General features: G+C 46.5%; 1 protein-coding gene across 1 annotated transcript in view; it reads left to right on the top strand.

Moving 5' to 3' along the window:
- The window catches only part of LOC144163855 (neprilysin-1-like), a 75,342-nt gene that overhangs the window by 27,077 nt on the left and 34,540 nt on the right, over positions 1–13,725 (top strand). Inside the window, exon 6 of the mRNA XM_077694536.1 lies at positions 6,404–6,511. Coding sequence (XP_077550662.1) covers positions 6,404–6,511 — 108 coding nt within the window. The remainder of the gene's footprint in view (positions 1–6,403; positions 6,512–13,725) is intronic.

Here is a 13,725-nt window from a genome sequence, read left to right as displayed (position 1 = left end):
ATCGTAGACGACTACGCCCGTCGCAGTGGCCTTCAGTGATCCCCGTCCAAATCAGAATTCGTGCACATACACCCCTCACCAAAGTGCACCACCAAAATCAACCAATCCCTTCACAGCGGACCCATACCCGAACGCGATGAGACCAGAGTGGTGGGGCTCTTCATTCACAAGCATCGAAGAGCAGACACAACATTGGCCAAATTGCGTAAGTGGGGACCAGGTGGGCCGGATTATCCGCCGGGTTTCAATAAGCACCGGGGGTTACGATGCAAAGATGCCTTGTGGCTGGCTCATGCATTCGTAACCAGCCGAGAACCGTACTCGGCTCCATACCTTCACCTACGCAAGTTTGACGAGAATCCACTCGAGGTCATTCTCTGTAAAATCTACAAGCGTGCTCTCGACCTTCCGCTACACACCTCCAACCAGCGCCTTCTAGGCCTTTGAATGGGGAACACGTTCAAGGAGCTGCGTGAGGCGCACTTGACGAATCAATACACTAGACTCTCTAACACGCCGTCGGGTTGCCACTTCCTTGCCCGACTACACATCCATCACTCAATACATACGAAAAGGCGCGCACAGATTCCTGAAGTCTAGAGATACACCCTGCATGTGTGTCCCCTGCCGGCCAACATGACACGAGATGACCACAGTGGCCGACGCGTGGCGCGGGTAGAAGCATTGGCTTGCCACTATTGTCGTAAAAACGGAGTCTTTTACGTAGACGCCTCCGGCCCGCACCACAGGGGTTGGTACACGACCGTGGTCGTCCACCAAAACACCGCAGTGAACGGACTCGCTTTCCGTGCACACAACATTGCACACGCGTAGGAGATTGCCATCGCGCTAGCCGCTGCAGATAAGGACTCGCGGGTCATTATCACCGATTCAAGGGGTGCCTACCGCAATATCGAGCAGGGGTGCATTCCGTACTTTGCTTACAAAATTCTGCAAAACAGTAACTAACTGGGTGTTCCCGCGAATCGAACGATCATATGTGCTCCAGCTCACACGGGCGTTCAATGTAACGAGGCGCTGACGCCGCTGCCCGCGCGCTCCTTCTCCGGGCATCATCCTCATCCCTTACCGATCCGGACCAAGAACCCAATCCCGCTTACACCTTTGAGGAGGTCAGACAGTTTTATCAATCCCGCCATTCCGTCTATCCCAAGCTCTGTAGGGGCCTCACGAAGGCGGAGGAGCGCATCCTCCTTCGCCTTTATACCAAAACTTTCTTGTTCCCGGTAGTCTTAAAACACTTCGACCCCGCTTTACGGGGAAGTGCCCGCGGGGTGAGGAAGATTCCTCTGACATTTTCCACATGGTGTTGGAGTGCCAAAAAACCCCAAACCTACCCCCTCTACGCAAACTGTCCCATATGGACTTGGATGCAGCCCTGCTCAGCTGCTCTGACCTGACGGCCCAACGGGCCCTGGTCTGGCGGGCCAGGGCCGCGGCCGACGCCATTGGGCACCCGTAAGGGGGAGCCCCGTAGTCTTTGTACGAGGCGGCCCCTTTCGGACCGCTCCCCACCCTCCCTGTAAAAAGTTCCGTAAATAAATGTTTTTTAGTCAGTCAGTCAATCTAAATAGGATACGCTGAAGAGTACCGGCACTTTGCGCACCCGGAAGCGCTTGGGGGCCCTTTTGTTCCTGGCCTGCAGTGTTGCCATCTCTCCCAACGAAACCGCCGCCGGTTGTGACGGGAAGAGCGCGACCGGCAGCTCTAGTGTCCGCGCAGCAGAGAGAGACAGGAAAGGCGCCCAGATACAAAATGGCAGCGCCCATATGTAAACAAATATCACGTGGTGCAAACCGACCAATGAAAATTCTGGTGGCATATAACAATGTGCGAAGAGTGCCGATACTCTAAAAGCCTTTATTTAGTGACGATAATCCTTACCTTATCTGTTCGCTGACGTCAGCTTTGAGACGACTGCTCAACAGCGGTTTCAAAGCATGCCAACCCGCACAACCTGCGCGTAGGGGAAATGGCGACAAAATATGTGCCATCAAATAGGGAAAAATCAAAATTTCGAAGTCTGTGAATAAAACAAATTGCAAACAAGTGTCTCAGCAGTGCGGTGGTTCACTAAGCGGCCCTGGGTGATCTCGGGGCTATCTCTTTAAACGGCCATTGTAGATGAACTAAAGTTCCGAACTTCCGTTTACTAATAGGCCTTGAATAGAGAGAGCACCGTTCGACGGTATTATAAGCACTCCGCTATATCGAAGTCCACCGGCGTTTTCTATGAGATATTTTCCGCGTCTCCCACTACATCGCTCTGGCATTACAAACTTATAAGCTAAACATAACCTATCATGATCTAGCGCACACAAAGAAATCATTTAAAACACCAATGCTCACGTAGGGCAGTAAAATCCTAATTCAATTTAAAGAGGAAAAATAACGAGGCAAAAGCCGGTCTCGAATAGCCGTCTCTGGGATCAAGGAGGCAAGATTGATCATCTACACTACAACGACAGACGCATTTGCCGGCACTAACCTAGGCTTAAATATTCGAATGTCGGCTGGCGGCACTCTAGCCATGCCTGCACGATCAGATGGAATGCCGCCGGACGAAACTCTAGACATTGCGTAACTAGTAAGCGAAGGTTAAACAACTCATAATCATTATCATGGCCTCCTTCTTCAACATATGGTACCGACCGGGGTCCCTGCACCCTGCCGCGGCTCCGGAGAAAGACACCGAGACCCCGGAAAACCACACCTATATTGGAAGTCCCGTTCCCCAGGGCCCGTTCCGAAGCAGGTCCCGCTGCGCAGGCCTAGTCCAGCACTGTCCGCCTTGTTCTAACCTAGCTCGTGTCCCGCGTCTTCACCTGGCACATTTCCATCCCGTGGGATTGACTGTTGTCTGATCACCGCAAACATTACCATCATCATCAGTATCAGCATCATATCATCACACACGTATAACGCGTGCGGCGCATTAACCGCACGCGTTATGCGGAGATGTGGGTGCGACTCGCGCTCCCGGAAACAACGGCGGATTTTTTCTCTTATTTTCTTTTCTCTTATTATTTTTTTTTCTTATTTTCGCCTATTTATCACTGTATCAAAGAAACATCAATCGGCACTAATTAATATTTCGGAAACAGCCGAATAGCACTGGCAATGACGACTGCAACCTTGATATGTGTCCTTTCTGAGTTCCTCGTCCTGTAACTTTCTGTTCTGCTATATATATATATATATATATATATATATATATATATATATATATATATATATATATATATATATATATATATATATATATATATATATATATATATATATATATATATATATATATATATATATATATGTATATATATATATAGAGAGAGAGAGGGAGAGATAGATAGATATATATATATCAGAGAAGAAAAACTTCGAACAAGGTACAAGCACGATTGTGGCCTACGTTTCAGCAAAGAGAACTTGCTTTCCTCAGGGCCCTGAGGAAAGCAAGTTCTCTTTGCTGAAATGTAGACCACAATCGTGCTTTTACCTTGTTCGAAGTTTTTCATCTCTTGTGTACTCTACCAACTTCAAAGTTCTACTACTCCCCGGATTTTATATATATATATATATATATATATAGATATATAACACAGAAATAAGGGTTGGCAGTCAAGAAAACATCGGAAAGCAAAGGGGAGGTTGTGGTAGGTCATTGAAACAGATAAAGAATTTGGACTGAAAGAAAGAAAGCGAAGAAAAAATGCCCGCCAGGTGGGATCCGAACCCACCACCTCCAGAATACCGGTCTGGTGCGATAACCACTACGCTACCTGCGGGGCGATTTTCTCCCCCGCTTTCTGGGGTATTTATATCAATGTAATTTTTTTCCTGTGCTTCGGGGTGATAGCCAGCGCCACTCTGACTCCTCGGGGAGAAGGGGACCTTCTTTTTAATCCCCGCGCCGTGACTCGAGTGTCTACGACATGTCGAGAGTGGTGATCCAGTGTTGAACCCTCTTAAGCCCCCCATGGCACCAAGACTGCCAGTGCAGAGGCCCTCGCTATACATGTAGCGAATCAGAATAGGAAATGAGGGGCTCGTAGAAATAACACAGAGATAAGGGTTGGCAGTCACGAAAACCTCGGAAAGCAAAGGGGAGGTTGTGGTAGGTCATTGCAACAGATAAAGAATTTGAAAAGAAAGAAAGCGGAGAAAAAATGCCCGCCAGGTGGTATCCGAACCCACGACCTTTCTTTCTTCTTTCTTTCTTTCCCAATTCTTTATCTGTTTCAATTACCTACCACAACCTCCCCTTTGGTTTCCAAGGTTTTCTTGACTGCCAACCCTTATATCTGTGTTATTTCTACGAGCCCCTCATTTCCTATTCTGATTCGCTACATGTATAGCGAGGGCCTCTGTACTGGCAATCTTGGTGCCATAGGGAGCTTAAGAGGGTTCAACGCTGGTTCACCATTCTCGACATGTCTTAGACACTTGAGTCACGGCGCGGGGATTAAAAAGAAGGTCCCCTTCACCCGAGAAGTCAGAGTGGCGCTGGCTACCACCCCCAAGCACAGGAAAAAATTACATTGATATAAATACCCCAGAAAGCGGGGGAGAAAATCGCCCCGCCGGTAGCGTAGTTGTTATCGCACCAGACCGGTATTCTGGAGGTCGTGGGTTCGGATCCCACCTGGCGGGCATTTTTTCTCCGCTTTCTTTCTTTCTTTTCAAATTCTTTATCTGTTTCAATGACCTACAACAACCGCCCCTTTGCTTTCCGAGTTTTTCTTAACTGCCAACCCTTATTTCTGTGGTATTTATACGAGCCCCTCATTTCCTATATATATATATATATATATATATATATATATATATATATATATATATATATATATATATATATATATATATAGTAAGGAAATCAGGGGCTCGTTGAGGAAATACAGAAAGATAGGTCAGCAGTCTACAATGCCAAAGGAGGCATAGGGGTGTGGTTAGGCTCTTTTCCTTATCACTACGGTTAATTAAGTAAACATTTTTTTTAATTATACAGAAGAAAGAAAGAAAGAAAAACATGCGCCCAGAGTAGGGACCGAACCCACGCCTTTCGATTACATGTCTAATGCCTTACCAATTCGGCTATCTGGGCGACTGTGTTCTCCTTCACTTTCTAGGCTATTTATATTTACTAGAAGTGTATCTGACCCTTATATATATATATATATATATATATATATATATATATATATATATATATATATATGTATATACGATAGAGAAGTCACATTGAAAAACATAACATAACAATACTTATTCTAACGTTTCGACCGGGGTCCGGTCTTTTTCAAAGATACCTTTCAAAGGTATCTTTGAAAAAGTCTGGACCCCGGTCGAAACGTTAGAATAATTATTGTTATGTTGTTCAATGTGACTTCTCTATCGTACAGTTAACCTTATAGCCAGGAACCTTTTCTGTAAAGTATATATATATATATGTATATATATATAAAGAGAGAGAGAGATCATGAGGTTCGATGGGCCAGTATAAAAATAGTGAAAGAAGTCCACTGACACGTTTCCCGTTTTTGGTTGCCAACAGTTTCGGAGTTAGAAACTTCTTATACAAGATGCAGCCCTTATTGCCAGTGCTGTTTGGCTACTTGAAGATGCTTTGTAGCGGCGAATGTCATTTTTGTAAGATACGGGAATAAGGAAACCAAAGTCGAGAACAAAAATGAGAATTGCCTCATTCGGTGCTATGAAGCACCTTCAAGGTGTCGAACCGCACTGCAATAAGGATAAGGACTGCATGTTTGATGTGTGTTCTTGCGGAATACCTCGTCCCATATATTTCTGTTCCCCGCACAATAGACTATATAGGTGTCTTCATCGGAGTAACTCCGTTGGTTACTCCGATGAGGACTGATCTTCCTGTCGAAACATGAGCAAAGCAGTGTTTGTGTTTTTAATCGTGAGTAAACCATTCTCGCTGAATATATAGGTGTATGAGGTGGCGATACCTGTTCTCATGCCTCTGGCGTTTTTTGCGGTAATAAACAACTTTACTGCTACTTCGAGTCGTATATGCAGTAAAGACTCGCTATAACGAAGTCCTCGAGTCAGGAAACTCGCTTCGTTATAAAGGAAATTTTGATAAAAGCGGAATTGATTTTATCTGCCTGCACTGCAGTGGGGACTATGACGCGCCTCGAAGAAAGCTACATTTCGAATAAGGTGATTTCGTTGTAACGAATGTTTGCTCTATTTGTATCCACACTGCTCTAATCTACTGATTAGGGGCAACCGGCTTTTTCACGTTGGTGTTCCTTTAAGAGACATTCATTAAGCATGAGTCTGTTCACTTCGTACACTAAAATGTCTGAGTCCCCAGCTACACGCCTTACAAGTCTTACTGGTTCTCTGACAGGACAAAGACATATTCTTGCACGTCCTCAAAGGCACATCGCTGAGGTTCAAGGCAAGTCCAGTGTCCAATCACCGCACCTACGACGACTACCTGGGAGAAGTGATTCAGGTGAGAAGGCCCTTGCCTCCTATGGTGCAGAACCTCCGCAGAAATGCTCACCTAAAAAGGCGTCATGAAGACAAAATACTACAATCTCGTTAAGTTTGAAACAACTAGCCTTTGGTAACTCACTCACCTCTATTGCGGCTACGAGAGACGTTTCCTTAAAACCGAATAAAACGCGAGAATATCAAAAAAACTTTCAAATTTCGCGCTACACGACGTCAGCGGTGACACAATAGCGCCAGCAGCGACGCAGTAGAGCCGAGTGTACTACAAGCACAGCGTATTACTGCAAATTAGCATTCAAGTTACTCGATCAAAAGGATCTACAAAGGCGCCGCGGCTGTACGGAGTGTCGCATAGATTATGTACATCTGCACTCATTTGTTTCTTGGTGGTGCCTCGTAGGTCGGAGCCTGCCGGTCGCACAAAATTATGTGACTTCAAGGAAATGTCGCCACATTGGGCCTCCTCGATTACCCGCGGACTGCTTGGTACATCCGGCGCTTGAATTTCCCATGTATTTCTATGGGACTTCTGGTCCGATGGCAGTCCTCGGACTGCATGCCCGCGGACCGTCCAGGGCTGGCAAATTGAGGAGGCCCAAAGAGAAAAGAAAAGCTTCCTCTATACGTGGCGGGAGAGTGGCTGCGGACTCACGATTGTCTCATCTGTTCTCTTCAATATGTGGGTAATTTGTTGTAAATGTGCGATAAGATCGGGGACATTGTTATCGGTACAAAGTAGTCCTCTTAATCAACCAAACCTTGTGGAATAGTGTGGTTCCTCGGGGCGACCTAGTGAGTACTCCGGCGTAGACCACCACGCGGGCTCCCAAGCCTACGCCAGCCCATCGCGGTTCGCCGATACGAGAACACAGTAGACAGTAGTGCCGAAGCACAGCCCTTTATTTGGGAACTTCCAAATCATGCGAGCACAAGGGTCGTGATCGCGAACAGGAAGCAGCCATTCGCGGCGCGCGACAAACAGTTCCCAACTGAGATGCATGGTATCCGCCACCAACGCGCTGTTCCGCCGATGTTCACCAGTCCGGACCTCCGGACCGACTCTCCCTTCCGCACGCGCAAATTCGCATTTTCCAGCAACGGTGGCGCCGCCGCGCGCCTTTTTGCCGAAGCTGTTTGTAGATGATCGGCCTCCCGGGCGAAGGCAGACGGAGCGTTCGGAAACGTGGGAATTGAGCACGCATTGAAAACGTGGGAATTGAGCACTCAACTACCGACCGATATCAATAACAAGCACTATTTGTAAACTTCTCGAACACATCATCCACTCACAGGTGATTAGCTACTTAGAAGAACATAATATCATCTTTAAATACCAACACGGGTTTAGGAAAGGGCATTCGTGTGACACTCAGCTCGCTGGTTTTATTAACGATATTCCCTCTTCCGTTGACGCTGGGCTTCAAATCGACTCAATATTTCTAGATTTTTCCAAAGCTTTCGACCGGGTACCTCACCACAGATTGCTAATCAAACTTACACAACTTAATATCCACCCTCTTGTAATTGCATGGGTTAAAGATTTTCTGTCATCAAGGGTTCAATCACATCTGCTAATAACGTTAATTCTTCTTTCGGTCAAGTACACTCTGGTGTTCCTCAAGGCAGTGTCCTGGGCCCTTTGCTTTTTCTAATTTATATCAATGACTTACCTAATTGCGTTTCTTCAAGGATCAGGCTGTTTGCTGATGACTGTGTTATTTACCGTACAATAACCTGCTCTACTGACCAACTGGCCCTCCAAACTGACCTTGACTCTAAATCTACTTGGTGTTCCACTTGGTTAACGTCGTTGAATAATTCTAAAACTAAACTTATGTCATTTACAAACCACGCATCGCGCATTCAAACTTCCTATTCCTTAAATAACACAACTGTTGAGCTAGCAGACACCTACAAGTACCTGGGACTTAACCTGCACTGTGACCTGACATGGAATCATCATATCGACATCATTCTTGCATCCGCCAACCGCTCATTGGGTTTTTTAAAGCACAGACTAAACATGCTCCATCTAACCTCCGCAAACTTGCATACACAACTCTCATCAGACCTAAAATTGAGTACGCATCTGCCATTTGGGACCCTGACAAAGCATACTTAGTTAACAAAATTGAATCACTTCAAAATCGTGCCGTTCGTTTCATCTTTTCAGATTATTCACGTCATACCAGCGTCACGGCTCTAAAAAATCGCGCATCTTTATCTATCCTATCAGATCGACGTAAACTGTCACGTTTATCATTGTTTCATAAACTGTACCATCACTATTCTCTTCATCCTGATTTATTTTCATCGACACCGGCCATCTTTCCCCGACGGGACCATGCCTTAAAAGTGACGCGTGTGAAATGCCACACTTCCAAATATTCACAATCCTTCATACCTCGCACAATTGTGGATTGGAATGCCCTACCATCTCACATTGTAAATTTTACAGATCCGACCAAATTCCAAGAACTTTTACACACTTACTTCGCATGTTAACTTTACTAAAAAGTGCTTTTATAGGTTCTAGAGCTCCTTCAAGATTTTTTGTTTGTTTTCCTTCTTTCTTGGTTTCTTTTTTTTCTTTTTTTGCCTAAGACCCACTTGTATTTATTTGTTTGCCTATTAACGTGCTTCTAGTATTCTTGTTTTTTCGTTCTCAGTGTATCCTGCCCCCTATGTAATACCCTCCTAGTGAGGGCCTTTAGGGGTATTTTTGAATAAATAAATAAATAAATAAATAAATAAATAAACAAAAAGCAATCGAATGTGCTGTGTACCGCAGTATAGTTATCGCTCAGTGCCGGAAAAAGACAGCGTTCATACCTTTCTTGAGATAAAAAAGCCCGAAAGGTTTGGATAACTATGCTCCGCATTGGAAAAGGTGTCAGCACCACAATGGGGTTTGCAGTAGTCACTTCACGAGAGCTGACTTTTTCTGGAGCAAAATCCGTAAGTTTAGTTCGCTCTCTCGTTATTGATGCTGTGTTTTTCGTGCAAGTTGAGTGTGTCGTTTATTAATAGATGGTCTGCAGCGACTGAAACCGCGGTTGAAGAAAGGCGCCGTGCCACCACTTAACATTCCTATGCGCACGCACGAGAAGAAAGTGAAGCCAAGAATCAACAAGAGAACGTCATTGTTCTTTCATTAACGCGCTGGTTCCGTTTAAAATATGCTGCCGCTTTCCATTTTGTGCTTTGTTGGGTTGTTTGTGCTTCGTTCTCTTTTTAGCATTATGTGTGATTATTGTTTTGAACTTGCTTCTTTTTTTTCTTTCTCGAACCCCCCACAGGAATCGGCGATGTAGGTATTTGTAATAAATAAATAAACGTGTTACTGGGGCATCGTCGTTTCCGACAGCGCGCTGAAAGCACAGCACAGCTGACTTAACAGGCCCTGCCGTAGAGGCATCAGCGTTTGATATTTAGTTTCGCTATTTTTATTATTACTTGTAACCTGCATAAACGCCGTTTGAGCTTTGCTTGTAAAAACAGCTCACAAAATTATAATTTACTCGCATTATTCGCACTTAACCCGCCAAAATTGCCCAAGTGGCGATAAAAAACGCTGTGCTCGGTTGCATCTACCGAGCTCTGCTTGGTGCCTAATAAATATTCGTAAAGTATGCTTGAACAATTTTACGAGCATGGATGGAAGTGTAGCATCCTCTATAGAACCTGCGCCAACAAACGTTCACGCTGTGCGGTTGGCTGGAGACGCCATTCGTTTGCAGGCACAATCCGTCGATGCCCAGCTTGTCATAGGTGGCCTCCCTCATGCCGCAAAACACTGTGCGACTGGCGTTTTAAACTGCTTCGCCTTCGACAGAGCACCTTCGTGTCTCATCAAAAAGGGAAAACGTGGCCTGAAGAGACACTAATGGGCCCGGATCGGCTTTTTCCCCCAGACGTGCGTGCTTCGCGACGTCCCGATCATCGTCCCATCCTCCATTTTGGATACCCCGTCGCGCCACCTATATTCGCTAGAAAGTGCGACATTCGCACTGTCCAGCGAATATAGGTGTCAGCATCGGCTGCATCGGCGCCAGCATCGGTCAACATAGGTGTCAGCATCGGCTGGGCCGCGCCGTGTTCGGCGGCGTGGTGGTATTTCGGCCGCCGCGCGACGGCGCGCGCGTCGTTACCGAGATGCCTCGAGCAGCAGACCGCCGTTGCCACCCCTGCCGCGACGGCAAAGATTGCTCGTGTTTTCACGTCTGCAGCGTGCTGGTGTAATGTTTTTACATCGAAGCTGTTTGTGGATATGGTCCGCAAATTTCAAAAAGCTGTTTAGGTCTTGGGTTCCGTGTATTGGGGCACCGCGGAGCCAAAAAATGCATTGCGGCGAAGTCAACTTTATCGCGTACTGTCAACTTTTGAGCGCCTGTAGCTCTTGTTTAACGAAACTTTACCAAAAGCAATATTATGACGATTGGACGCAAGGACAACTTCATAATTACTTCGAGTTTTAGTTGCGACAAATTAGTTCACAGTGAAGTTCTAAACGTTACAGAATATTTCCCGTCTGCTTTCGATACATGGCCACAGAGGCTGTATGGTTATAAAAACAGCCTCAACACTTGTTGAATAGAAAGTCGCATGAAAAGTTATATAACAACTGGCTGCTATGATGACTATTACAGTATGCCGAATTTCAGTTACTGGCGATGAATACTTAGCCGAAGCTGTAAACGTACGAGCGGTACAGAAAGCGGCTGTAACCGGTGCTTTGTGAAAATATCTAGCAAAAATGTATAAGCCGCTGAGAGGACCATATCAATACGGCGAGTTCTATTTTCTTTACTTAATTTGTTAGTTCAAGAAAATTATTTTAAGTAGCAGCATCTACTTCAAGCGTCCTATTGCAACAAGTAAATTTATTATGTATATGTTTGCTTAGGGAAGCTGTCAATCGTACCCTTTGCGTGTAACATGAACTGCACTGTATGCCATCACGCGTGATACCGTCGACATTGACATAGGGGATATTAATTAAATTACTGTAAGGAAACAATTTTCTATTCGTTACTAAACTAACTACAATACTCTGATAGGAATGCGTCAGTAACAAGTTCCAAGAAGAACTCAAATAAGGCGAATCGGGAATTAAGTAACGATTAGCCTTGCAGGTGAGTCGGATCCTGGCTAAATTACTGGAATGGCACCCGGACTCAACAGATCCTTGCACATTGTACCACTTCAGCCAGTTTTTTGTTTTGTCTTGTTTTTCACCATTTTTCTAATCGTGCGAGAATCAGGAGGGGGAAACTAAGCCCCTCCATTTCAAAAAGCGTGTGCGGGGAGCTTGAGCCTCCGCGGCACTCCCGCCCCCCCCCCCCCCCCCCCCCGGAGCCCCTGTTGATATGTACACATTTTCCAACCATGTTTGAGATGTGCATTGCATACAGCTTTCTAGTCACGCATCCACCTTCACGGAGGAAAATATTTACTCGCAATTTCTTGTGTCCTTATACAGTCGGTAAAGCGCTTGCCTATAACACTGCTTTCGTACTTTCAGCCTTATCCTGCCTCGCCCGAGCGGGATTTCAACTACTACTGGGATTTGAGCGGGAACTACTGCGGTGTTCTCTCGCGTCTAAGCCCACCCCTCTTGTCTTCAATCTGTTTGTTAAGAGAGTATCTCGGAAGTTCTTAGATGTACCTAGTTTCAGTTGAAATATCAAATTAGACAAAACGTTTTACCGACTACACGTTTCCTGCTCTGTGGCTTATGTCCTGATCCCTCCTTAACAATATATTATAACAGTTTCAATCGCGTATTTGATATCCCAATCTGGTGATGTTCGAAATTGGTATAGTTTCGAGACACTAAATGTTATGACTTTATCTGTGTTTGCTAATCAAATACTGACTGTGTCTTCACTTGCTATAGCCTAGTTTGCAATGTTGATGCCCATTTTCTACCTACCTTTCCTCCTGAGGGTGTTTTTAGCCAATTCAGACTTCGGAGTCTGTGTCAAATATACATAAAAGCTTGCACGAAAGAGAACTTCCTTTTTAGATGCGACGCATCTCATTCACCCGCCTTGTCCATGCATGCATGCGTCCATCCGGCGTCGTTGTCCGTGCCCTCCCCCATTCTCCTCGCCGCGCCAGCTGCGCTCTCCGCCGCTCTCACCGCAGCGCCATCTGCGGGTTAGCGCTCGCTCTTCGCAATGCCAGCGGCGGGTTTGCGCTCGCTCCTCGCAATGCCAGCTGTGCGTCGGCGCACGCTAGCGCTCGGTTAACGCATGCGCATGCGCTGCTCTCTCTCATTCCCCTCACCGTTATGTGGCGGTATAAAACGCGCTACCTGCGCCGCTCCGCTCCGTCGTTCCAGCGCCGGTGCTCCGAAGATCAACGCTGCTTTGAATGGAGTCTAACGACAACAAATTACGCCAACCTCCCCTCGCGGGTACCCCGCAGTAGACGGAAATGCATCATACGCGTTCACGGCACGTTTCACGCGATGGCAGGATCAACCCAACGGAAACGCACGTTCCCGCGAGGGGAGGTGATCGCAATTTTTTGACCTACAATTCCTTCAAACAAACTTGTTTTTGTACGGTTTGTGCTGCGTGTTATTCTGAGCTAAGACATTTCTTGAACACTTTGGCACCAAAGCGAAAACGGCACGGATGTTGTTTTGGTGACAAGCTCACGGCAAGTAACTTGATTCGCTATCCTCCAGCACTTCGCGATGCGAGCGTCGCAGGCAGCTAACATACAAGGAAGAAGTTCACGACGTTAGTTTTCAGCGCCAATACACGTTTTGCAGCAAGCAGTCAGGAAAGTATGCCAACTAGCCTTTATTATAAGACCCGACACAACCGCATTACCGTGAAACAGCTGCGGCGAAAGGTGTCTGCTACGGGCGGGGGCTCGCGCGGGCATCTCGGAGCCGACAGCAGTGCCGCCGCATCGGGATGAATTGTGGGTGCCTCTCCGGCGCGCCGATGCTGACACCGCCCCTTCTACCCTTATAGCCACCATACCTATGCCGTGCACGTAGTATTAACTCTATGCCCGCACGGAACGGTGGTGCCACCTCTCCCGGGGGGGGGGGGGGGGATGGAGGCGACGAACCAGTGGAGCGCGGGACCGGTTTCAGCGCAACGCGTCTATTCCGAACCGCGCGCCGGCTCGGGATCGCGCGCCGCGGTTCTCCACGATTCCCACTAGCTGTATTTTGCCTGTAAGTGCTCA

Source organism: Haemaphysalis longicornis, unplaced genomic scaffold, assembly GCF_048455015.1.
Source record: "Haemaphysalis longicornis isolate Haplotype H1 unplaced genomic scaffold, Haemaphysalis longicornis Haplotype H1 scaffold_13, whole genome shotgun sequence".
Lineage (NCBI taxonomy): Eukaryota > Metazoa > Arthropoda > Arachnida > Ixodida > Ixodidae > Haemaphysalis > Haemaphysalis longicornis.
This window is presented reverse-complemented; position numbering and strand designations above follow the sequence as displayed.